Source organism: Hyperolius riggenbachi, chromosome 2, assembly GCF_040937935.1.
Source record: "Hyperolius riggenbachi isolate aHypRig1 chromosome 2, aHypRig1.pri, whole genome shotgun sequence".
NCBI classification, from domain to species: domain Eukaryota; kingdom Metazoa; phylum Chordata; class Amphibia; order Anura; family Hyperoliidae; genus Hyperolius; species Hyperolius riggenbachi.
This window is the reverse complement of record NC_090647.1, coordinates 144,891,973-144,918,668: the sequence shown is the minus strand read 5'-3', so window position 1 is coordinate 144,918,668 and position 26,696 is coordinate 144,891,973. Positions and strand designations below refer to the sequence as shown.

Sequence of the window (26,696 nt, the reverse complement as noted above, 5' to 3'; positions counted from 1 at the left end):
AAAAAAATGCTTATTTCATAAATGGAGACTTTATCTTACTGCAACCTATTCCAAGAAAGCAATAAACAAATTTATTGAAATATACTTGGTACTTAGTGGAGCAAATTCAGGGTTCACTAGGACAGTTGGAGATATAATCACTCTGTAAGATTCAGAGGACCTGAGATGATGATGAGGAGGGGTAGAGATGCTTGTGTTCAGAGGGTTGTTATTGACTGCCATATCTGCATGGCCACTTTATGTATTCTGTATACCTTTTGTAATGGGCCCCAAATTGTCTAAGGGTGTTATATTTTCCCATATTTTGGTACATAAATAAAATGTGGTGTTTTTTTTTTTTTAAAGTATTTTTGAATGCCATTAGATAGAACAGTTATTGAAAATGAGGCTTAGTGGGTTGTCCTGAATCTCCCAGGATATCGGAAAAAGGAAAAAAACGGGAGCTAATAGTACAATCTGTCAATAGCACCTTACAAGGTGGAGATCAGTTCTACTCACGTTTTGTGGGTTGCAAAAACAGGAAACTACTTTAGAGGCGCTCATTCCTGTCTCATCTGTGCCACTTGTAGCTGCTATATGACTGGCTCATTCTTCTAGAGAGGTAGGCTAACCTATCACTCTTTATTTTAACCTTTTAATGTATTTTACATATTCTGGGTGCCTCCTCCTGAAAGTAGTTTTCCAAAATGCCTTCCTCAGTCCCCTGAACGCCCCTTAGCCCCCTCTCCTAACACTCGGAACCTGCTTCCACCTTGTTTGCATTTGGGGCCAAGTGGTCTTTTTTTCTAGGCCAGGGCAACCTCCTTGCCTTGGCCATAGCCGGGTCGGCTAAATTTGTGCTGTAGTGTACAGGATACTCTGTTTAAATAAACTAGCAGCTAAGTAACTTGAATTGAACTCGCACTCGTTTGTTTTAGAGCATTATCTCTGGACTATGAAGCTGTGCGTATTTGATCAAAATACGAACTTGAGGTTTTACTCCTCAATTACCTGTGCAAATGCAGTTCTCTCGTCTACATTTGAAGTGCCCTCTAGAGCAGTGTTTCTCAACATTTTATTGGTATGTACCCCTTTTAAAACCCAGTACTCACCAAGTACTCCCTAGCATAGTAAACATTATCACAGGTACCCCTTCACAAATATATATTTAATCATAGTACATGATAATTGGTTCTAAGCAATTTCCAAGCATTTACTATTGCTTTTAATTAGCTAAAATACGAATTTGGTGTTGTTTAAAGAAGATTTATCATTTTCTAAAACTCTAAATTTGTTATTCTTGGTTAAGTATATCAAGCCCGAGTACCCCCTGGAACCCTCAGAAGTACCCCCTGGGGTACACGTACCACACGTTGAGAACCTAGGCTCTAGAGCAAGGGTCTCAAACTCAATTTACCTGGGGGCCGCAGGAGGCAAAGTCAGGATGAGGGTGGGCCACATAAGGGATTTCACAAAAAAAGTCAATCAGGGGGGGAATCCGCCGGCATTTCCTGGAAGGGGCAGAGCCTTCAGCTTCAGCTCTGCCCCTTCTGACGTCAATCGCGGCGCATCGCCGCCTCTCCCCGCCCCTCTCTGTGAAGGAAGAGTGAGAGGGGCGGGCAGAGGCGGCGATGCGCCGCGATTGACGTCAGGAGGGGCAGAGCTGAAGCTGAAAGCTCTGCCCCTTCTAGGAAATTCCGGCGGATTGCCCCCCGGGCGATTTGGGGGCTCTGCAGCCCTCGTTTAGCAGCGAGGATGCGGCGGATTACTATAAGGAAGCTTTTGCCGGCGCGGGCCACAAAATATTGTATCGCGGGCCGCGAGTTTGAGACCCCTGCTCTAGAGGTAGAAGAGGAAAGTGTAGAGAGATTTTCAGTTATGACGTATTTATGCTTGCAAAAAAAAAAATAATCGATGTATCCCTTGATGTTGCATGCATATAGCTGTCTGTTCCAACATCTTGTAGGCAAACATGATTTAAGTCTGACGAAGGCTACACAGCCGAAAGCTTACTCTTATTCTATTAAGTTAGCCAATAAATGGTATCATCCTGATTCAAAAAGTACTTGGGATGGGCAGAAGAATTTTTTTGTTTGTTTTGCAGTCATTTAGGAAAGAATCGAATATGCAGGCAAAATCACGTCACTAACACTTTTGCCTATTATATGCACATTTTTTTTTTGTCACTTATCCTTAACAATGTGAACTACCTTTTTAGCAGCTCGGCAAGGTGTTGCAGAATGTAATGATAATATGAGTCAGATTAAGGCTGGTCATACATGTGTTACTGTTCTCTGCTATTGGAAATATGGTGTAAGCTGATTTTTGACCAGCTGCTGTAAATTGTAAAACTTTGTTTCAAGGAGGCGTTAGCGGTCTGCTTTGTATATATCAATCAGAAAATCAGAAAAACAACGTATCTGCAGCTAAGGAGTGTGTCTGTGCTTTCATTCAGTTATGACACCTGGATACCTGCAAGTGAAATTGAAGCTCCAGTGGAAGATGCACCAACTCCAGAAAAACCAAGGAAGGTAAATTAAGATTTCCGTTACTTGGGTGTTGAGATTAAAATCACGGCGGAACCACCGTGTATATCAATCTGACCTCTTTTTTATACTTACCCGGGGCTTCCTCCAGCCCCATAAGCATGGTTGCGTCCCTTGCCGTCGTCCTGCAGTCCTTACGGAATCCTCCGTTCAGCCGCAATCAACCCCTGGTACACAGCTCAGTCTGACTGAGTGACGTCAGCCAGGGTCTTCTGTGCTTGCACATAAGATCCTTGCATGCGCAGAAGCCCCCCCCCCCCCCCCCCCCCCCCCGCTGACGTCACTGGGCTGAATACCGGAGAAGATTGCGGCTTAACAGAGGCACTAAGGAGGACGGTGAGGGACACATTCATGCTTATGGGGCTGGAGGAAGCCCTGGGTAAGTAAAAAAAATGGCCACATCTTTAAGTCAAGCATTGGTATGAGGCTTTGCTGTGTGGAAACTGTAAATTTGCAACCAGTCCTCTCAGAAACCATTTAGTGTAGTAGGAAGGTATAGACCCTGTTTGATCCTGATTTACCAGTTTCTTAATAGCTAATTGCCAGCAAGGAATTTGGCTAATATTTTAATATCTGAATTAAATAAAGATATAAGGTGATAGGAATTTCAGGAATCAGGGTTTCACCAAGCTTTAATAATAGAGTAATATGTTAGATTCACGGAGTAGCCCGGTTTATAAAGCATAATTAAAGGTTGGAAGCAGGGCCGGAGAAGATGGATAGATTTGGATAGTAGTCATTGACGTGTAAAGAATTTTTTTTCACTGATTTTAAGGTATCAGCTTTATCATGGTAGTTGAAGAATTTAGCAGTTATTGGAATGGACGGGGGAAGATTTAAAATTGGGGAGGACTGAGGTAATCCAGGTTCACAAAAAATTCCTTTGCTGCAAATCCTACTTTTTTCAGGGAATCCTGCAAATTTCAAAATAACGTCTCCTGGAACCATTTTCTAGATCAGATGTTTCATAAGAATGGGCATCAGAAACCTTATTATAATTACTCTTTTCTGTTTCCAATTGACAAATCTCACCCTCCAAATCACTTTTTTTTTCTTTGCCTCTCCAGCTTTTCCCCACAATTTTTTTAAATCTCCTTTAACAAAAGAAAGCTTATTTCGCCAAGTACAACAGGGGTTGCACCCGGAATTGGTTTTGGCACAACAGGGTCAGAGGGGTACACAGTAAAAACAGAGTGATGCATTTAGCTACAGTAGATACAGCAGATAGCAAATAAGTGTAACTTTCCAAGTGATCAAAAACTTCAGATTAGTTATGGCTCCAGGAGTTGCAGCCTCATGAGTTTCTCCACACTGCTTCTAGAGCCTGCAAGTGCATTTGTCTCCTTTCACTCTCCTCTTAGTTCTAGAATGAGCCCTGCTCCTGTGGCCAATCATGCTATGTTTCAGGACTGGCTGCAGGACGATACTCACCCTCTCCAGAGGCCATGTATCATCCAAGGACTCATGCTGCAAGCTCAACAACTCATAAAAGGCGACTCCGCCATCTTGGGTGCTGCCATGCGCAAATTGCTCTTGTCAGGGGAAGACTAAGGAGCTTGCTAGCTTGCCTACTGGCATGCACACTACTTTGGCAATCAGTTTGTGCCACTGATATTCAATCCTCGTACACACACAGGCATTTCTTTCACCCAGCCTACCTCTGTAGCTACAGAGGGGGTGGAGGGACAACAAGTGTCGAACGACAGAGCAGTTTACCGTGGGAGCGAAGAGAACAGAGCTCAGGCATCAGGGATTGCTAAAGATCTGGCATACCAGATCTTTAGCAGACGTCGGGCAGCTGTTGCACACATGCTGGTTTCTTTCAAGATTCCTGCCCATGGTGCATGTGTACATAGCTTCAGGGAGTGGTATTGTAAAAGAGGAAACCTTGTGAATGCCCCCTGAAGATATGTACTATTCCACGACCTGTTTGTAAGAGGTTCAAAGTTGTATAATACCTGCTGTAAGTGACAGCTACTAGGGAAAAAATCATTTACAGTGCATTGCACTCTAGGATAAATGTACATCTTATTTGTATGTGTACATTTTATGTAAAAAAAAATGTATACTTCGTCATTTTAGTGGTCCTTTTAATGCGTTGGTTTTTTTTTTTTTTTTTTTTATTTAAATTCTGTCCGCAGCAGCAGTTGTTCATAAATCTTTATTCTTGAACAGGTACATGCCAAGTGGATTTTAGACACAGATTCCTTTAATGAGTGGATGAATGAAGAAGACTATGAGGTGAATGATGACCGGAATTCTGTTGCACGGCGCAAGAAGCTCTCAGCCAAGACTTTGACTGATGAAGTGAGATCATTACTGCAATCTCCTGTTATAGAGGTCACTCTGCTATGCTCTATTCCTTACTTTATATTCTACTGTCTATTTCTTTTTTGAATGTACACTGGAAGCTGCATTATAGGTCGTTTGTTTTGTCCAGAGTTGTATGCATATTAGAATAATGATTTTTAACCTGACCCCGAATTATGCTGAACACGGCACCTCAGCACCCAAGCTAGTGGACAGGGTCATGGGGAGGTCACTCATGCTGCACTTCACGTGACTGAGGCATCGGGGTCACATGAACTGTGAGGTGAACCGCAACCCTGTGACCCTGGCCTTTTTTAGTCTAGGCTGTAAAAACTTAAAGTTGACCTATAAGGGAAAAAAAGGGCCTAGGGGGGTTTATAGGTGTACTTACCTCGGGAGGGGAAGCCTAATGAGGTTCCCCCATCTCCCTCTGTCAGTCCGATCCAGCACTGGCAGCCCTGAAAGCAGAGCCACAATAAAATTTAAATTGCCTGCCTTGTGCAAGCGCAGTACCGTCCTCTCCACTTGGGCTTTGGCGGAAATAGCTGACCCCGGTCGGGTCCACTCTAGTGCGCAGGCGAAGACTGTTCATGCTTTCACAGTGCTGGAACACCTGCTGAGGGGCTAGTGGATGCCTCTTTTGCATCCAGAGGCTTTCCCCTCCCAAGGTAAGTACCCCCTCACATTTTTTTTTTCACTACAGGTACACTAGTTTCAAAAGAGCGAGCTTGCAATGTAAAACTGCATAATTTTGAAGACTTGCCTTTATTTGTATCATTTATACATTTGAAGCTAGCAGAATTTCCTCGAAATGTGATGTTTCTTGATAGGCAGACATCTTCACCAGAAGTATATATGCTTGTGGTGAGAATATAGGAATGACTGAATCCATAGCTTTTTTTTTTTTTTTTTTTTTTTTTTTTAAATCGTGCTTGTTTCTATTTAAAAAAAAAAATAGTGAGAGGGATATTGACAATGTTAATGTTGACATCAGTGTAAAATAACTGTTTGTCTGAATTATTCTATGCCTGTAATTATTTGCGAGTCCCTTTCCCAAAGAAAGCATGCAGGGCAGGCCTGGTGTCTCCTTTGGATGCTTGCCCAGTGTGTGAACACTGCTCAGTACAAAAGATCAGCACCAGAGCCAGAATTTTTAGGAAGATAGCAGTGTTCAAATGCTGTTTAAGTAATTTTTCCTTTAAACTGAATCCCATACTGCATTGCATAGGACATGTCATTGTTGTATATATTAGTAACAAATGCAGATATTTTGTTTATAGAGGAAATGTAACCAAGGATTGAACTTCATCCCAGTCAGTAGCTGATACCCCCTTTCCCATTAGAAATCTTTTCCTTTTCTCGAATAGATCATCAGGGGGGTCTGTATGGCTGATATTGTGGTGAAACCCCTCCCACAGTGTGATGTCAGGACCTAGGTCTTAATGGCTTCCTGTCAGTGAGCCTTGTTGCACTGTTGGATAATAACAACTGTTACTGACTGCCAAGCAACCAGTATCTCCTTCTGCATATGTATAGCTATGAAAATAAAAACCCTTTTAGCATATCGCATTGTTAGGAGGTGTGATTAGGAGTAATGAGTTAGTTAGTAGTAAAGATGATTATGTGCAGGGTGATTGTGGATCAAACAATATGAACAAATTACATGGCGAATATCAATCATTTCTTGATATCTCTTCTATTTTTTAACTTCTCACTTGCAATGTATCTTTAAAGTTTGAGTGTAATTCTACTTAACGTGTACACATACTCCCCCTGCTTAATTGCTTTTGTTGAAAGGTAAGCAGGGTATTTCTAGGTAGAAAATGTTAAACCTGGAAAACAGCTTGTTGTCTGATTTTATTAATATTTCTGGTGAGTCTCCTCCCAAAGTCCTGGAGTGCTGGTACCATAAAAGTGGCACGCCAAAATGCTGAGCTGGTCCAGCCCCATCCAGCCCCACAGGACTGCCCTCCTGTCTCACTCTCCACCAAAGTTATACTGCATCCACTCTCTAGGGTTTGCTGTAAGTGCCCACAGCTGAGCCCCTTCAGATCTGGCTGCATGCAATGGGAGTTGATCAAGAGGAATTCTAATAACAATCAGGAGGAAAAGTGAATATTAAGAGTTTATAGACGCATAGAAGCATAAAATAATAATAGTATAATACAGGTTTTATGGGCACAATTTGCTTCTCCTCTCGGAATTCAGTCGAGCAGTTGTCATTTATGTGACACCCAAAATAGGAAGAATTATAGATGTCCGTCTACAATTCCTGGCAAATCTGAATTATAGTAGAAACCATTTGTCTACATGAGGCAGTACCTTATTGAGCAGGGCCCCACTTTAAGTGCAGTTAATTATAAGTACACTAACACTTTATTTATATTGTTATAGGATAAATTATAAAATCTGTTTATAAAATCACTCTTACTTTGTTTTGATGCTTATATTATTGCTGTTATTTTATGTTAAAGCATATGCTTATGAAACACAAGTACAGTTATCCTTTTGTTCCCCCAGAGTGTCCGTTAATGGTAAAAGCCACAACTTGACCCATCTTCCTATCCACAATGGGCTTCTGCAGTCTTGAATGATGCAACAGGGGGCAGTCTGTCTGTGATTAATGACATTTAAAGAGAAACTCCGACCAAGAATTGAACTTTATCCCAATCAGTAGCTGATACCCCCTTTTAGATGAGAAGTCTATTCCTTTTCACAAACAGACCATCAGGGGATGCTGTATGGCTGATATTGTGGTGAAACCCCTCCCACAAGAAACAAGATAAGTACTTACTCTTGGCAGTTTCCTGTCTGTGAACCTTGCTGCATTGTGGGAAATAGCTGTTTACAGCTGTTTCCAACTGCCAAAAAAGCATGCAGCAGCTACATCATCTGCCAACAGTAAAAATTTCACCATGTAATGTCAGAATGTAAATCAGGGATTTAAAAGATTTTCCAATGGGCAAACACTGACTAAATCATTTATACTTAATTATTGTAGAAATGAAGCACTTTTTTAATTACATTATTTTCACTGGAGTTCCTCTTTAAGGCGGGAAGCAGAGATCTCTAATATAATAATTAACAAACACTTGTAATTGCAGAAGCCCCACCCCCTGCTTTCTTCAGTAGAACTGGAGAGGATGGGCATTGAAATAAGTGAATGTTGGGACATGCTGCATGCTGCTTGTGAATTTAATCTGACCATCCCCTGCTTGATATTTCTGTGCATTTACTATTAATGGGAACTCCGGGAGACAAAAAGATAACCGTACAGCTGTATCATATAAAAACCTACCAATATGAATGCTTACCAATAAAAATGTTATGTTTGATTATTCCAGGTAATGTAGTGTTTATTTACACTAAGTCACCATGTATAGCAGTGTGTTACAAAACTACAGCAGTAAAGATTGCGTCATAACATTGTGTGGGTACACACGGTAAGATTTTCCATGTGATTTTCCGACCCGATCATTTTTTCTGCTCGATTCTGCACTCGATTCTCTTATCTTTGCTCGTTTTTCTTATCTTTTTCCATTCACTTCTATGAGAAATCGAGCGTAGAAACGATCGGGAGTAATATCGGACATGAGGGATTTTATCAATCGCATCCATCTATCGCATGAAAAATCGTACCGTGTGTACCTAGCATAAAAGGGAACATTCCCCAAATTACTGTTTGGTGGGAACGTACTAATCGGCCACCCGGTGAGTTGGACTCAGGGGGAGCAGAATGACGAGTCACCCTGCTGCCGCTGAAATTCCGGGCAGCGTTAAATACTATCCCCCCCTCAGTCGTAGAAACTCAGAGGGAGAAGTAATTTGAGGTCTGGTGATCACTGAGACCCTAATTACATTTTAAAAGCCACTGCGCTGCTTTAGACATAGTAACATTACATATATGGCAGCGCCCAGGTCAGGCGCAATTGACCTGCTTCATTTTTTGGCTGTTATGTGACATATTTTGCCTCAGCCATTCTGCACAGTAGATGGCATCACATGCAGGTGTCACAAAACCATTGCCAATCATTTTTATGTCATTATTAGTTTGATATGTAGTAGATATGTCCCTGAATCTGATGTAGCCTTGCTTGATAAATATCTCTCGCTCTCTATAACATGTTTACATATTGCCATTGTATGTGGGAAGGGGCTCCATTTTAATAACTAAAGATATTTTCTGCTTCTTTGTTCAGTTAGAGCCACACCTAGCAAGAGATATCTACTTTTCAGGGAACTCTATTTACAGGTGTGGGTTTGTTTTTTAGGTTAACAGTCCTGATTCAGACCGAAGGGACAAGAAGGGACCAAACTATAAAAAGAGGAAACGTTCGCCTTCCCCACCTCCGAGTGCAGAAGCCAAGAAGAAGAATGTCAAAAAAGGGTTAGCTGATTCTACCCACTTGTGTGCTTGCAGTTCTCCTTTGAGGAAACCTACCCCTCTGTGGTCTCATGAAGTGACATTGTACCACAGAATGTATGATACGAATGCTGGCTGCACATGGTGAAAATGCTGTCATATTGCTAATGATCGAGTCAGTTTTGTTCAAAATCAGTCATTTAGGACAATTGCATTACATTGTATTCATGCGTATAAGGATAGAACCCTTTTTCTACACATTACTCCACATATGATTGGTAGGTCTATCCAGGCATGAAAAATTACAGCATTTTTATATGCTAATTCCCTCCATTTTTATCATCTTTGATGGCTTTAACACCTGTATGAGTTTGGAGTGCAAGGGGTTAACATTGTTTCTATTTTATTTGGCCACGGTCTTCTATTTAAAGCGGTTTAAAACTAGGAAAAAATATTCAACAAAAATGTGGTTTCCTACTTTTTATAACCCATACAATTATCATATTTTGTGCACAAGTATTATTATTCGTTTACAAATTATAACTTCCCAAAGTTTAGTTTATTTACTTTGAAAGCTGCTGGTGCATTTTATTCATAACTGTTGTAATTCTGTTGTAAATGCAGCAGCAGTGATTTCTGACCTGTGTTTCACTTCAGGACTCATTAGCATAAGTTTCTGCACAGCCAGAGAATGTTTACTTAATTGTATCAAGTAAAGAATGTATACAGAAGATAAGCTAATCACCAGTTCTGATGCAGGCTGCCCCTGCAGGAGAAAAAGTCAGTCCTGTGATGTAACCCTTTAAATGCTGTTTTACTTAAAAAAAAACATTGTGTTAGTATATTATATGCTGTAAATAATCTTTTAGAGCAAAGAAGAAATATTGGGTTATATTCCACTTTAAAGTGGATCCGAGATAAACTTTTACTCACTGCATAATTGTGTTCCTTTCATATAGTTTATGGGGCATTCCTCAAGCCAAATACTTTTTGTATTGTTTTAATACCCTTATTCCCTATAAACCACACAATCCTTGTCTACAGCTCCTTTTGTGCCTTGGCACTGTAGCAAGGGCTTATGGGTGCTCAGTCTGGGCAGGAGGAGGAGGAGGTTACTAGCCATTGATTTCAGAGGCAGAGGGGAGGAGGGAGGAGAGGGGACTGAATTTACACACAGGCAAGCTGATAGCATCTCCAGCCCTCAGCCTGTGACAATGTGACAAACAGAACATTGCTGCCCTCATTGGATCACAGGAATAAATAATCATAAATTTTGAAGCTGTTTGCAGCTAGAGATACTGTGTAAACTATCTAAACTTTAAATAAGATATATAGACAAGTTACTTGTTATAGTTAGTTTTTCATCTCGGATCCGATTTAACTATTAGTTTCTTTAGGCAGTCAGAAGATGGTATCCCTATTGTTTACAGATATCAGCTTGGTGTGGAGGGACATTAGAGGTGCACACACTTACTGTTAGAGTTGCCTGAGTGGCACTGTGGGTATACCATTGCTCTGGCATATCAGAGTGACCCGTTCTCTTGCTATGGGGTGGAGGGATGATAGTGTTTGGCATGATGAAGCAGCTTCTGGTGTGCAGGGTAAAGAGGGCGCATCCTCACAAGTTTGCCTGAGGCAGCAAAAAGTGTAAAACTGGCCCTGATTGCAACATTAACAAATACAGTCAGTTTGAACAACCATACAGTATATACCAGTTTGACAAATTATTAGGTGTCAACAGGGTGAGAATGACAAGCAGTGACACAAGTAGTTGTAAAGAGTCACCAACATGGGCGTCTGCCGAATATTTTCAAAGGGTGGGGGGGGGGGGGGGGGGCAGGCATGGGGAGGCAAAAAGGCAGGGAAGAAGATTTTGGTGAAGCTGTGCGCCGAAAAATATGAAGGCTAAGTTGTGTGGCGCTGAAAAATGGGTGTGGCCATGGACCAGAATGTGGGTGTGGCCATGGGTGGAGACAAATTTACATGAACTTAGCAGTGGTGGGACATTAGATTAGGACAGTGGTGGTGAGCCTTTTGGAGGACGAGTGCCCAAACTGCAACCCAAAAGTCACTTATCTATCGCAAAGTGGCAACAGCAATTTAAACTAAATACAAACGTTTTAACTCATACATGAACATTATGGAAAATCCAAGTTGAAAATAGACTGTGAAGATAAACAATTTCATCCATCCTACATCTGAAAAGTGTATTCATTTTTTTAGAACCTCCCAGTTTTATTTTCTGTTTTAAAAAGCTAAAAAAGTTGGTTTAATGCTATTGTCTCATATGATGATGATTCAGCTTTTCCCATAGTCTCGCAGTTAGCAATCATGTGACCCACAACAAGACAAATTCAGCAATCATGAGGCCCCCATCAAGACAAATTCAGCAATCAGGAGGCCCCCAACAAAACAAATTCAGCAATCATGAGGCCCCCAACAAGACACATTCAGCAATCATGATGCCCCCAACAAGACACATTCAGCAATCTTGAGGCCCTTAACAAATCACGAGGCCCCCAACAAGACAAATTTAGCAATCGTGAGGCCCCCAACAAATCATGAGGCCCCCAACAAGACACGTTCAGCAATCATGAGGCCCCCAACAAGACACATTCAGCAATCTTGAGGCCCCTCAAAAAATCATGAGGCCCCAAACAAGACAACTTCAGCAATCATGAGGCCCCCAACAAGACAAATTCAGCAGTCATGAGACACATAAATAGACAGCATTTCACATAAATAGGCAGAATGCCCCCTTAATATGGTAGACCTGACTTCTGAATTCTCCTCTACTGACTGCTGTGCCTGGCTGGCCTGGCAATACTGTTTATGGCTGGATTGGGGATGATGTGTGGGCTGAAAGGCCTTGCGGTGATGCTGTGGCCGGGCTGGCTGGCGGTGATGCTGTGGCCGGACTGGCTGGCGGTGATGCTGTGGCCGGGTTGGCTGGCGGTGATGCTGTGACCTGGCTGGCGGTGATGCTGGGCTGTGCTTGGCTGGTTGAAGTAAATGCTGGCCTGACTGGTGGTGATGCTGTGGCTTTTTTGACAGTGATTCTGGGCTAGTTGGCTGGTGGTGATGCTGGGCTGGCTGGCCTGGATAGGTTAGGTAGTGACAGGGGCCCCCTAGTTTCGATAGCACCAGGAGCCCCCCAGTTAGGTAGTGACAGGCGCCCCCCAGGTTAGGTAATGACAGTTGCCCCCCAGTTTAGGTAGTGACAGGGACCCCCAGTTAGGTAGTGACAGGGACCCCCAGTTAGGTAGTGACAGGGACCCCCAGGTTAGGTAGTGACAGGGACCCCAAGTCCAGTTAGGTAGAGACAAGGACCCCCAGGTTAGGAAGTGACAGGCGCCCCCCAGGTTAGGTAATGACAGGGACCCCCAGGTTAGGCAGTGACAGGGACCCCCAGTTATGTAGTGACAGGCGCCCCCAGTTTAGGAAGTGACAGGGACCCCCAGGTTAGGAAGTGACAGGTGCCCCCCAGGTTAGGTAGTGACAGGTGCCCCCAGTTAGGTAGTGACAGGAAACAGCAGGTTAGGAAGTGACAGGGACCCCCAGGTTAGGTAGTGACATGGACCCCCAGGTTAGGTAGTGACAGGGACCCCCAGGTTAGGAAGTGACAGGGACCCCCAGTTAGGTACTGACAGGCGCCCCCCAGGTTAGGATGTGACAGGTGCCCCCCAGTTTATGTAGTGACAGGGACCCCCAGGTTAGGAAGTGACAGGGACCCTCAGTTAGGTAGTGACAGGGACCCCCAGGTTAGGAAGTGACAGGTGCCCCCAGGTTAGGAAGTGACAGGGACCCCCAGTTTAGTTAGTGGCAGGCACCCCCAGGTTAGGAAGTGACAGGGACCCCAGTTTAGGTAGTGACAGGTGCCCCCCAGGTTAGGTAGTGACAGGGACCCCCAGGTTAGGAAGTGGAAGGTGCTCCCCCAGGTTAGGTAGTGACAAGGACCCCCAGATTAGGTAGCAACAGGGACCCCCAGGTTAGGAAGAGAAAGGTGCCCCCCAGGTTAGGTAGTGACAGGGACCCCCAGGTTAGGTAGTGACAGGTGCCTCCCCCAGATTAGGTAGTGACAGGAACCCCCAGGTTAGGCAGTGACAGGAGCCCCCCCCCAGATTAGGTAGTGACAGGAGCCCCCCCCAGATTAGGTAGTGACAGGGCCCCCCCCAGGTTAGGTAGTAACAGGAGCCCCCCCCCCAGGTTAGGTAGTGACAGGGACCCCCAGGTTAGGTAGTGACAGGTGCCCCCGCAGATTAGGTAGTGACAGGAGCCCCCCCCTCCAGGTTAGGTAGTGACAGGAGCCCCCCCCCCCCGCGCCCCCAAGGTTAGGTAGTGACAGGGACCCCCAGGTTAGGCAGTGACAGGTGCCCCCCCAGGTTAGGTAGTGACAGGAGCCCCCCCCCCCAGGTTAAGTAGTGACAGGGACCCCCAGTTAGGTAGTAACAGGCACCCCCCCCCCCCTTACCTTGACAGCCCAGCGTCAGACCTCAAGATCAGCCGGCGACCCGACCAGTTAGAGCGGGCGCACGGACGCACCACGCTCTATATGCGGAAGTGATGTCACTACCGCATATCAGTGCGGTGTGCTAGGTCCTAGCGCCTGCACTATTGGTCGCCACCTGTTCGAGGTCTGACGCTGGGGACGGGAGCGGCGGCTAGAGGGGGGCAGCGGCGGACGGGGGGGGGGGGGGGGCAGCGGGCGTCCAAGGCAGGGCAGATGCCCCAATTTGCCCGACGTGTGGACGCCCGTGGTTAGCCTGGTAGCTACTACGAAGTTGTCATTAGTGGTACTCTTGTGCCCATTGATATGGCCTCTCACGGCTGGGTTTTAGGTAGCGGTCAGAACATACCATTGGCTAAAGTGGCCCACCCTCCTGTGAGTGAGGGGTTGGATAAAAAAATACTCCTAGAAAAGGTAAGCGTGTAAGCAGTGCTCCTCAGTATATAGAGTCAGCTACACGTATCCTGCTATCTTTATATCCAAAGGTACTCTCCAGATACATAGGTTTGCATGAGCAACACATATGGTTTCTCTTGCTGAGACAGCTGCCCATACCTCTTAATCACTCAGTAAGTCAGTTAAGAGTAAAGGGAAGAGAAATTTTAGTGGATAGTAGGAGAGAAAGGGAAAGAAAAGAGAGGTAGAGGTCCAGTGAGGTGAGGGAGATGAGGAGGTACTATTGAAAAATAATAAGCCATGAGTATGAATTGGTAGGCATAAATGTCTTTAGGATATGAGGGTAGTTTACTTTTTTTTTAGATCATTTTTTTGTTTTAGTTTGGCTGAATTCCTTTGTTATCACAGTTATGACTTCTTATTCATAACATTGTTACCCATAGACCTTCCACTCCTTATACCAAATCAAAAAGGGGTCATCGTGAGGAGGAGCAAGAGGACCTGACTAAGGATATGGATGAGCCTTCACCTGTGCCTAACGTAGAGGAAGTTACCCTTCCTAAAGCTGGTATGTATACTTTTCAGAAGTCCAAGCTTTATATAATCCTATATTTTATCAGCATGCAGACTATTATTTTTTCACCCTTCTTTAGTCAATACCAAGAAAGATTCTGAATCTGCCCCAGTAAAAGGCGGCACCGTGACTGACCTCGGTGAGTTACTTTGTGATTGTGTTTTGAAACGCCCTTTTGCTGTATGACCACAATATATGTATAACAAGCATTTTCTGTACAGACATGACACTGTCGTGTTGTCATTTGATTTTACTGCAATGAAAAACTGCAGAATTTCCACATGGCTGTTTATTTATACATAGTTTAAGCAGAATGCTAGGCATACATATTGTTTTACCTTGCTACACTGGTGATGGAATGACTATAAAGCATTGTCTGAGGTCACCAAACTGCCTCTCCCTGGCAGCTGCTTGAAGTGCACTCTTATTTGGCTGCGGCCATTCTTGCATAGACTGAAGAAATCCAATAGAGAGTTCAGGCTCTCTGTGCTCAGCTTTGCCCATAACAAACTGAAAGCGTGTGTCAAATCTAATGACCACAAAGGCCTGTACACATGGTAGATTAATGTTGGCTCGGGCGGCTGATAAAGACTACCTCTGCCAATAATCCAGCGTGTGTGCAGCAAACATGGTTGGCCATCCATAGGTCTTCCTGGTAGATTAATCCAGCAGAGCACAGTCCTCACTGTGCCCCCTTGACATTACATCTATGCTGCTCTGTCAACCCTCCCCCGCCCGTATTGTAACAGAACACATTGTAAGCCTGCAGGCTAACTATGTGTCTATACAGCTTTGGCCCAACAATGTTGTCCCAGGGATCGGGTCCTGAACCTTGTACGGTGATCTCCATCTAGCGCAGGGGTCAAGTGACAGGCAGCCTATTGGGCCAATCAAAGAGCAGGGATCTCATCCTACAAAGTCACTGGACCTGACAGGGCCTAGAGTGGGACAATTGGAACAGCTGTTCATTTTGGGGTAGCGTGAGTAAGTTAGTAGTGCATGCTACAGCAGTAGCATGCCTACTTAGAAAATGTTACTTGCGCTGCCACACTAAGCTGTGCTGCTTGAGCAGTGTAGCTTAGTGAATCAACCCCTACTGATTTGTCTGTGAGCCAGATGCAGTCATCAAAAGAGCCTCATCTGGCTCCCGAGCTATAGGTTCCCTACCCCTGATCTAGCGTGTGGCGTGTGTACGGGCCTTAAAAGACAGCAGGCAAGTCCTTATTATCAATCATTGTATCTATACATGCATACAGCCTTTACAGGACAGGTGGCTGCACATTCCATTTGTTCCCTTGAATATGTTAATTCCATCAAACTGATAAGATGGAATGGGATATTTCCTGCACTGATGTTGAATCATCTGCTTATCAGTACGTTTTTGTGCAAAAGTTCTGTCCGGTTACTTGAACTTTTTTCATTGCTCATCATCATATTGAACAACAATCAATTTGTTGTTTGTTTTTTTTGTTGGTTTGTTTTTAGTAAAATTGTTACAACATTGTTTGCATAGATTCTGTCTGAGTAATAAAAACTTGGTAGGTAATGGAGCGTCAAGGTTATAAATGAACAGTAATTCAGTGCTTGCATTATTTTGTCAAGTCTGCAGCATTTTTTAGTGGGTTATTTTAATATTGTTTCTATGATTGATGATGTAAATAAGGTCCTCCAAAGCCACTTCACAAAAAGTGTATGGTCTCTTACAGATGAACAAGAAGATGAGAGTATGGAAGCTATAACTAAGGTGGGTTGTTTTACTACAAAGTGATAATCGTATTTATTTAGTATTTCCATAATTCTGACATCTTCCACACCACTTAACAGAGTATGTAGTGTCCCTCAGAGAGGCTCACTATCTAATAGTCGTATGTTGCAGACTAGGGTAATTTTGCAGGTACAACAGTTAGCTTACCTGTATGTTTTAGGGATGTGGGAATAAACCAGAGTACCTAAAGGAAACCCACACAAACACGGGCAGATCATACAGACCCCATGCAAATAGTGTCCTGGACCAGAGTCAGCCTCAGCACTGCAAGAGGCAAAAGTGCCGTCCACTATGCCGCCCCATTGAAAATACCGTTGATGTGATAAACATGTTATGGCATACAGCCTCCAATGAACAAAAATTTAGCTACAAAATGACTTGTTTTGTAGTAAACTATGTTGGGGAAGTCAACACTAAAAGTAAATAAAACGGTTAATTGACCGGTCATAGGTTTTCATACTGAATGTAAGAAGTTTTGAATCAGGATGATACCATTTATTGGATAACGTAAAAGAATAAAAGTAAGCAAGCTTTTGGCTGTGCAGCCTTTGTCAGTTTTAAATCCTGTTTGCTTACAAGATGTTGGAACAGACAGCTGTTTACATGCAACATCAGAAGGGCTGCATAGATTTTTTTTGCAGGTGTGAATGCATATACCATAGACGGGACCCCCCCTCCCCCCAATAAAATATACATACCTGGGGCTTCCTCCAGCCCTCCCCGGCCTGATTGCTCCCATGGCGGTCCTCTTCGCCCTCTCCATTCAACCCGCACTGTCCCTGGAAGATCCATCAGTTGGGGCCAATTGGTGCATGCACAACCTGGCCAGGCGCGTTCCCCTGTCTTGCTCCCATCCTTACAGGCACAGAGCTCTCCAGGCAACGTGAATACAGCGGGAGCACGGCCGGGCCGCACGTGCGCAGTTGGCCCTGGCCAGAGGACTTTCCGGGGTCAATTGCAGATAAACAGGCAAGCAGAAGAGGACAATGTGGGAGCAATCAGGCCAGAGGGGGCTGGAGGAAGCCCCAGGTATTATATTTTATGCTTAATCTCCCATATCAGGGTCACTTTAAGATGCTTTATGCCCCATTCACACTATAAATCGCTATACTGTAGCGCTTAGTGCTACCGATTTGCATGGGTGTTTTTACCGCGATTAGCGCGGTTAAATCACTGCTCACACTTCCTTCGTCGGACAAGGACAGGGGTCCGGAACGCGTGAGATTGCGCACAGCTGTGGGTCCTCGGTCTGGGGTCTCTCCCTGGGGTAAGTGCACAGTTTGATTAGACCTTAATGTATGAAGACTTAGGTTTTATCGTCCACTTTACAATTTGCTGTCATTGTGTACAGTGTGGTCTATGCTGAACCTTGTTTTCATTTTCTCTTTACTGTGTGCATTTCCCTATGGGTAATTCAACACTCTTTTATTCAGTGTCATTACTGACCTATATTTATTATTATTATATTATACTCCAGAGTGTTGTTATTGTACCCCACCTGATGTGAACCCCTGCTGACTGATTTTATTTGCTTTTATTGTTTTTTGGTATCCTTAATAAGCATTATATATTACCTTTATGGAGTTGGCTATGGACTGATTCATAGTGTTATGGTTGCTTTTCTCTGAAAAGAAGCTGTCGGTTTTTCTACCAGGGACTTAGATCAATGAATGAATGATCCCATTCATTGCTCTCTGGGCTACCGGGGGCGGCACGGGAAAACGCGGGAGCGCGCAGCAGCCTTTTGGACGTGACAGTCATGTCCAAAAAGCGAAAATGGTTAAGCACTGTCCGTGATTGGATCGGTGGCGAGATCACTGCCATATACTTTCAATTGCGCTAGAATCACCCGCTAATCTCTCAGTTCAAACAGGCCCTTAAATGATACAGAACATCTAAATGGGGTCTTGAGAGGTTGTTTGCTGATTAATAGATAAGACCCCTTGTTTACTCAATCCCTCACACAATTGAGACTCACTGAGGCATCGTAAATTCAGAGTTCACAATTGTAAATAAATTCCGAGCTCAATGTCACCAGTATTCTGTGCATAGAACTATCTGAAGAGGCGACAGCCTCAATGTCAATTTTGAAGTAATTTACCCAAAATGTGAAGTCAGTTGTGGTGTACCTGTGCAGACAGACTCACACATGACTGGTGGTGACCTGAACTCAGAGCATGTTCCTGTCAGCTTAACTTGCACATTCTGAATGTATGATTTGTGGGTTCTTGGTTAAATATTGAGTTTGTAAACATGAATCCTGCTTTAATCTTGATTGGTTCCTTTAGGAAGAAGATGAGAACTCCTTAGGGATCAAAACTGAACAAGTGAAGACCTCTGACCTTCATGAGGACAATGTAACAGAACAAACACATCACATAATCATCCCCAGTTATGCAGCCTGGTTTGACTATAATAGGTACCGTGTAAATTCATTCAACCTTATTTTTTGTTTTAAATAAGATTTATACTAAAGTTCCTTCAAATAATTGCAGCTATTTTACTCACGTGTCCTTTGTGCTTTTTTGTAGTGTGCATGCAATAGAACGACGAGCACTGCCCGAGTTCTTTAATGGCAAGAACAAATCAAAAACACCTGAGATGTAAGTTTTATTCTTCAGGGTAAAGGGGTTCTAAGCAAAGGACTGTTACTTAGTTTTAAACCCGCTTAGAGTAGAATAGCTACAGTAAATATTATGTGTACCTTTCAGCTCCTTTGTCTGGGAGCTGTTTCCACAAGAGACACTGTGGAGGGTGTTTGTATGCTCTCCGTATATTTGTATACTTTACCTTCGGTTGCTTTACTTTACCACTAATGTATATAGGGAAATATACTGTATAGACTCCAACCTCTATACTGTATTACCTGGAGCAAGGCAGTACAGGAACACAGGGCTAATACGTCCAATCAAAAGGTGCAGATCTGCACAATGCCTAAAAAAGTTAAATGAATCTCAAAGGTGTCAGAGTTCTCAGCTAACATGTTTTATAACTGCAGTGGTCTTTACTCATAATCCTTTATTATCTTCATTCTGTTACACTTATTGGATTCTTGGCACCGCAGAGTGCGCCTGTAAATTCACACAGCACTTTATTAGGTACACCTGTACATCTGCTTATTCATGCATTTATGTAGGCATGCAAGCAAAGTGCAAACAAAAAAATATGATCTCTGTGATTTTCGCCATGGCATGATTGTTGGTGCCAGATGGGCTAGTTTCAGTATTTCTGTAATTCTCATACACAACAATGTTCAGAATGGTGCAAAAAAAAAACTCCGGGATGTAGAGCCTGAGTCGAGGAGTCGGTGGTTTCATTAACTGAGGAGTCGGATGATTTTTGTACCGACTCCACTGCCCTGAAAAAACAAATAGCGAGTGGCAGTTCTGCGCACAAACACCTTTTTAATAAGAAAGGTCAGAGGAGAATAGATACATTGGTTCAAGCTGACAGAAAGCCCATAGAAACTTAGATAATCACTCTTTACAACTGTGGTGAGCAGAGAAGCGTTCTGCAGTGCACAAAATATTGAACCACATTAGGTTCTACTCCTGTTGGCCATCACCAGAAACCTGGGACTGTAGTGGGCACAGACTTACTAACGCTGGACAGTTGAAAGCTGCTGAGGCACGCAGATGCTAACACCAGAAGGGTGAACCAATCCTTCTTTTTATTTACAGTCCAACCTGGTGATGGTTTGGGATGTGTTAAAATTGGAGCTGACAAATCTACTGTTTAGTTATGCGAACATTTCCTAATCAACCAGGATTTCAAAAGTAATGTTTTCAACACCAACATTCTTTAAAATCCATAGCACAGGAAGCTGAAGCGCATTTGAGGTCAAAGGCGGACTCTATCCTGCCCTGTATCAGTGTAATGTTTTCTAATAAAATGCTCAGAGTGAACGTGTATGACATTATAAGCTCTTATGCAGGCAGGGACTGAAATAAATATCTCCTATGTACTCTGTAACCACTGTTGGCACTGTGTAAATATGTGACATAAATAGCACTAGATCCAAACTTTACTTCAACAAGTTCCAGGAACAATTTTCTTTTTTTCTACCACCAGAAATTGAAAATTTTAATTTGGGATTCATCCACAAATGTATCTAGCAGCATCACAAATTGCCTTGTGTTATCACCTCCTGGCTCAATATAGTATAGAAAAGAGCACAGAAGAAAACAGAATAAATTAATGGATAGAGCTTTTTTTCCATGGGTATACTTCAAATCACACTTGTGTGAATGGGGAACTTTTTGTTAGATATCATATGTACTGTGGATTTTGGACCCATAAAGATTGCCAATAAATCTCGTGAACATGCCATCAGGTGTGTGTAGTAGGATACATGGAGAAGCATGTGGTCAGTTTGATCTGGTGACATATTTATAAGGCTCTGATTTTCCAGAATCACTTTCCCGGTTTAGCCTACACAGAAACCAGATGTGACACATGATTAGGACCAGCAAATCAGAGCATGATATATCTGTCACCTGATCATACTGCTCTCATGCTTTTCCCTGCTACATTAGAGCAGCTCACTTCATCATTGCAAGCTTCTATGTGGCTCTCTCAAGATGTTAGAGACATACAGATAATCAGGAATTAATTCTAAGGCATTTCCAGTTTGTCAAAATGTGAAGCTGCAAATTTAGCAAATAACTCACCAAAGTATTGAACTCTTTATTATATTTAGTTACTTGGCATATCGAAACTTCATGATTGACACGTATCGACTGAACCCTCAGGAATACCTCACTTCCACAGCATGCCGGCGCAACCTAGCAGGGGATGTTTGTGCTATCATGAGGTATGTGTGACAGGAGAATATTATCTCATAGGACTGGAAATATTGATTTTGCAGCAGTTCATAGCAGAACAGCTTTGTATTGTTTCTGTTTGGCGAATCTTGCTGTCTCATGATATGTTTGTAATTCTCCATACAGGGTCCATGCTTTCCTGGAACAGTGGGGGTTAATTAACTACCAAGTGGATGCAGAGAGTCGTCCTACACCGATGGGACCACCTCCTACATCACATTTCCATGTTTTAGCTGATACACCTTCTGGACTGGTACCACTGCAGCCAAAAACGCCACAGGTAGGCTTGCTGTTCTTGTAGTGCTCATAATACAGCTGTTATATAAGGATTAACCTGCAATCCATAATTACTGCTCAATGTAGATTATTTGACAGTAAAAAATAACGTTTTTAGTTCACTCATCAGTTAAGCCGTTAAATTAGAACACACACTTGGCACCGCTAAGACCTCCTTCGTTACCACAATGGTGCTGCATCAGTCCTCCAGCCTCTAGGCAGCAGACCTATAATATATACAAAGATCTGCAGCACACTAGGTACAACAATAAAAGCCATGCTCCTTTTTATTAGACATCCAGAAAAAATATTACACCAGCTAACATGTTTCAGACAAGCAAGTGTCCTTCATGATGAATGATAGCGGCTTTGATAGCAGCTATTACTAAGAACACTTGGTTCTCTGAAACGTGTTCGCTTTAATGCTGTTTTTTTTCTGGATGTCTAATAAAAAGGATTTTATTATTGTAACTGGTTTTCTGTGGATATTTATATATAGTATCTGTAATGGATTGCGGAGATACCGCCGCGCGGTCTGGCAGCGGGGCAGGTGTCTCCGCGTTCAGACCGGCGGTTTCCACACAGCAGCATGCATCTGGTTTGTCTGAGCCTAGTAGTGCACACAGATGGAGAGCTACGCGCGCGCACGCTAGGAGGCAGGACCTTTATGCCAATAGGAGAGGGATCAGCTGATCAGGACGATCAGCTGATCCCAGCGCAGTGGGTGATTGGCTGAGTGGGACTGGGCGGCGCTGAGGAGCGCTGCACTATATATACTTTTTGCCTGTCAGTTGCTGGTAGTCTGCCGTTGCGAATACTAACGTGTGAACACTCAGACCAGTCAGATCTTTACAGTGTGTTAGAACCAGGAGGACCTGGGAATTCACACTTAGCCAGATTACGTTTGTGTTATATGTTAGACCAGTTCCAGGGTGTCGAGACCAAGGACCTCACACCCAAACTTAGGGATACTGTGTCATTGCTGTGTTATCATTTAGACCAGTTCCAGGGTGTTGTGACCAAGGACCTCACACCCCAAGCTTAGGGATACTGTGTCATTGCTGTGTTATACTTTAGACCAGTTCCAGGGTGTTGTGACCAAGGACCACACACTCAAGCTTAGGAACACTGTGCTATTACTGTGTTATACTCTAGACTACTTCCAGGGTGTCGAGACCAAGGAACTCACACCCCAGTCTAGGACTTTGTTATACTTATATGTTATGAGCATTTGCTCTGTCGACCTTTCTCTTGCTTTCTGATTCGGTTACTCTGCATATCTGCTTACCTGTTGCCAGACCCTGCCTGTACCCGGTTACCGAACCAGTCTCTCTCTCTGTACCTGATCTGCTCATGTGTTGCCGACCTGGCTTGCCCGACCACTCTAGCTGTCACTCTCCCTGAGTGCTCAGTCTAACTGTACTAGTAGTAACACCATTCCACCAGGTGTCAGCTGCAACCGGGACTCCCGCTCCTCAGAGAGTCCGGCCTGTTAGCAGCCAGTGGTCTCTTACCCTGGCTGCAGTACAGTTTACCATCTGATATCATTATCCCTGGTTACCAGGTCCTCACTATCAAGGAGATAGTTTCTGCACTGCCCAGGGCCACCTGCCCCTCGGGTGGCTCTTGGTCGAGCCGTTTACATCTCCCGCTCCTCGGGAGATGGCCTTCAGTTCATCTAGCACTTTACTCATTAGGTGTCCAGAGGTTAGTCATACTTGTATTATTGGTGATTCTGCAGATCATCCATAATCAAGTATACATCTGTATTGTTGTTGATTCTGCAGATCATCAACAATCAGATTCTCTCTGTGTGCTGACACCAATCGTTACAGTATCTCGCATAAAATTACATTTTTCATAATTATATTATTCTACACAGCTGTTGATTACATGAGGGAAGAGATGGGATGTAACGTTGATAAACGTATGGGATAGAAAAGGTCATATATTAAAGACTAACCAGCCTAGGAATTTAACACCTTAATAAGTACCTGTGATCATACAATCATTAACCCTTTGCACTTAATATATAGCAAGCTAAAACTCTAATAGCAATAAAAATACCTAGGCTGCAAATGGTATTCAGTTTGAGAACTAGAAGGTACAGTATTTGTTTTCAAAATGGATTGCATGCAACAGCATTCTGTACTATAGCTTTTCACCAGCGTTGTGGTTTCCTCTGTAGAAAGGGTCCCTACTCTACTTATACCAGTCAGCAAGCAAACATTTCATGCACTTAAAGGGAACCTAAAATGAGAAGGATATGGATTTTTCCTTTTAAAATAATACCAGTTGCCTGACTCTCCTTATCCTGTCTCTCTAATACTTTTAGCCACCGCCCCTCAACAAGCATCTAGATCAGGTGCTCTGACTGAAGTCAGACTAGATTAGCCGCATGCTTGTTTCAGGTGTGTGTTTCATCCACTACTGCAGCTTAAGAGATCAGCAGGACTGACAAGCAACTGGTATTGTTTAAAAGGAAACATCCATATCCCTCTCAGTTAAGGTTCCCTTTAAACCTAAGCAGAGCCAGCCTTTGGGGGGGGCAAGTGGGGCAATCGCCCCAGGCCCCACGCTTGAAGAGGCCCCGCACTGTGGGCCGCCGACCGCTCGCTCACCTGGCCGCGTGCCCGTGCGGCCAGCAGGAGGGGAGCCGGGAAGAGGGAGAGCTGTGCGGACGGCGGGGAAGGGGGGCCATCTCCCCCCTCCTTCCCTCACCTTAGGGTGCTCTCCCTCCCTCGCTCTCTCCTCCGAAACTAATGTGCGGGTGGCTGGCTGGCAGCGGGCAGAACTCGCCTCCGTCTCGCTCCAGCGCCGGAAGTTCTGGTGCCGCTGCTCTGGTCTGGACCAGACCAGACTAGCGGCAAATCCATCCCGCGCCTGCGACGAGATGGAGGTAAGTTCCGCCCGCTGCCAGCCAGCCACCCGCACATTAGTTTCAGAGGAGAGAGCGAGGGAGAACACCCTAAGGTGAGGGAAGGGGGGGAGATGGCCCCCCTTCTCCGCTGCTGTGCCCACCGCTCTCCCTCCACTGCGCTGCTCTCCTCCTGCTGGGGGGACACCTGGCTACCTATTCTGGGACATATACACCTGCCTACATATACTGGGACATATACCCCTGACTACATATACTGGGGACATATTCACTTGCCTACATATACTGGGACATATACCCCTGACTACATATACTGTGGACATATACACCTGCCTACATATACTGGGGACATATACACCTGCCTACATATACTGGGGACATATACACATGCCTACATATACTGGGGACATATACCCCTGACTACATATACTGGGACATATACACCTGGCTACATATTCTGGGGACGTATACACCTGCCTACATATAGTGGGACATATACTGGGCACATGTACCCCTGCCGACATATACCCCTGACTACATATACTGGGCACATATACCCCTGGCTATATATACTGGGGACATATAGCCCTGACTACATATACTGGGGACATATACCCCTGGCTATATATACTGAGAACATATACACCTGACTACATATACTGGGGACATATCCCCCTGGCTATATATACTGAGAACATATACACCTGACTACATATACTGGGGACATATCCCCCTGGCTACATATACTGGGCACATATACCCCTGGCTACATATACATGGCACATATACCCCTGCCTACATATACTGGGCACATATACCCCTGGCTACATATACTGGGCACATATACCCCTGGCTACATATACTGGGGACATATACCCCCCACTACATATACTGGGCGCATATACCCCTGACTACATATACTGGGCACATATACCCCTGACTACATATACTGGGAACATATACCCCTGACTACATATACTGGGGACATATACACCTGGCTACATATTCTGGGGACGTAAACACCTGCCTATATATACTGGGGACATATACACCTGCCTACATATACTGGGACATATACCTCTGGCTACATATACTGGGCACATGTACCCCTGCCGACATATACCCCTGACTACATATACTGGGCACATATACCCCTGGCTATATATACTGGGCACATATACCCCTGACTACATATACTGGGGACATATACCCCTGGCTATATATACTGAGAACATATACACCTGACTACATATACTGGGGACATATCCCCCTGGCTATATATACTGAGAACATATACACCTGACTACATATACTGGGGACATATCCCCCTGGCTACATATACTGGGCACATATACCCCTGGCTACATATACTGGGCACATATACCCCTGGCTACATATACTGGGCACATATACCCCTGCCTACATTTACTGGGCACATATACCCCTGACTACATATACTGGGCACATATACCCCTGGCTACATATACTGGGGACATATCCCCCTGGCTACATATACTGGGCACATATACCCCTGGCTACATATACTGGGCACATATACCCCTGGCTACATATACTGGGCACATATACCCCTGGCTACATATACTGGGGACATATATCCCTGACTACATATACTGGGCACATATACCCCTACCTACATATACTGGGCACATATACCCCTGGCTACCTGTTCTGGCGACATCTCTACCCCTGGCTACCTGTTCAGGGGGCATCTATACCGCTGGCCACCTATAGACCAGGGGCTATCTATTTTTGGGGAACCACTGCTGTCAGATTGAGTGTATTTTGGGGAACTGCTGCCAGGTGAGAGGTTTCTACCATATTAAGGGGGCATTCTGCCTATTTATGTGAAATGCTGTCTATTTATGTGCCTCATGACTGCTGAATTTGTCTTGTTGGGGGCCTCATGGTTACTGAATTTGTCTTTTTGGGGGCCTCATGATTTGTTGGGGACCTCAAGATCGCTGAATTTGTCTTGTTGGGGGCCTCATGATTGCTGAATTTGTCTTGTTGGGGGCCTCATGATTGCTGAATTTGTCTTGTTGGGGGCCTCATGATTGCTGAGTTGGTCATGTTGGGGGCTTCATGATTGCTGAATTTTCTGAATTTTGCAAGACAAAAGTTACTACTACAATGTGAATTTTGTGAAACATGAACCGTAGAATTTCCAAATTAATTGACGCATGAGCTCCCCTACCCCCGCACTTAAAACCACCATGCAAATGTTTGTTTTTACATTGGTTGGCTTAGTGGCCTTTACC

At 44.1% G+C, this 26,696-nt stretch overlaps 1 protein-coding gene across 3 annotated transcripts in view; it reads left to right on the top strand.

Moving 5' to 3' along the window:
* Positions 1–26,696, top strand: part of SMARCC2 (SWI/SNF related, matrix associated, actin dependent regulator of chromatin subfamily c member 2) — a 94,887-nt gene that overhangs the window by 41,118 nt on the left and 27,073 nt on the right. For 2 of the 3 annotated variants that reach the window (XM_068267631.1, XM_068267629.1), the window contains exons 8-17: positions 2,435–2,510; positions 4,701–4,865; positions 9,107–9,222; positions 14,545–14,669; positions 14,755–14,814; positions 16,382–16,419; positions 18,729–18,859; positions 18,972–19,043; positions 21,140–21,253; positions 21,390–21,543. In XM_068267631.1, the coding sequence (XP_068123732.1) occupies positions 2,435–2,510; positions 4,701–4,865; positions 9,107–9,222; positions 14,545–14,669; positions 14,755–14,814; positions 16,382–16,419; positions 18,729–18,859; positions 18,972–19,043; positions 21,140–21,253; positions 21,390–21,543 (1,051 nt within the window). The remainder of the gene's footprint in view (positions 1–2,434; positions 2,511–4,700; positions 4,866–9,106; positions 9,223–14,544; positions 14,670–14,754; positions 14,815–16,381; positions 16,420–18,728; positions 18,860–18,971; positions 19,044–21,139; positions 21,254–21,389; positions 21,544–26,696) is intronic. The other variant, XM_068267630.1, reaches the window with a different exon arrangement.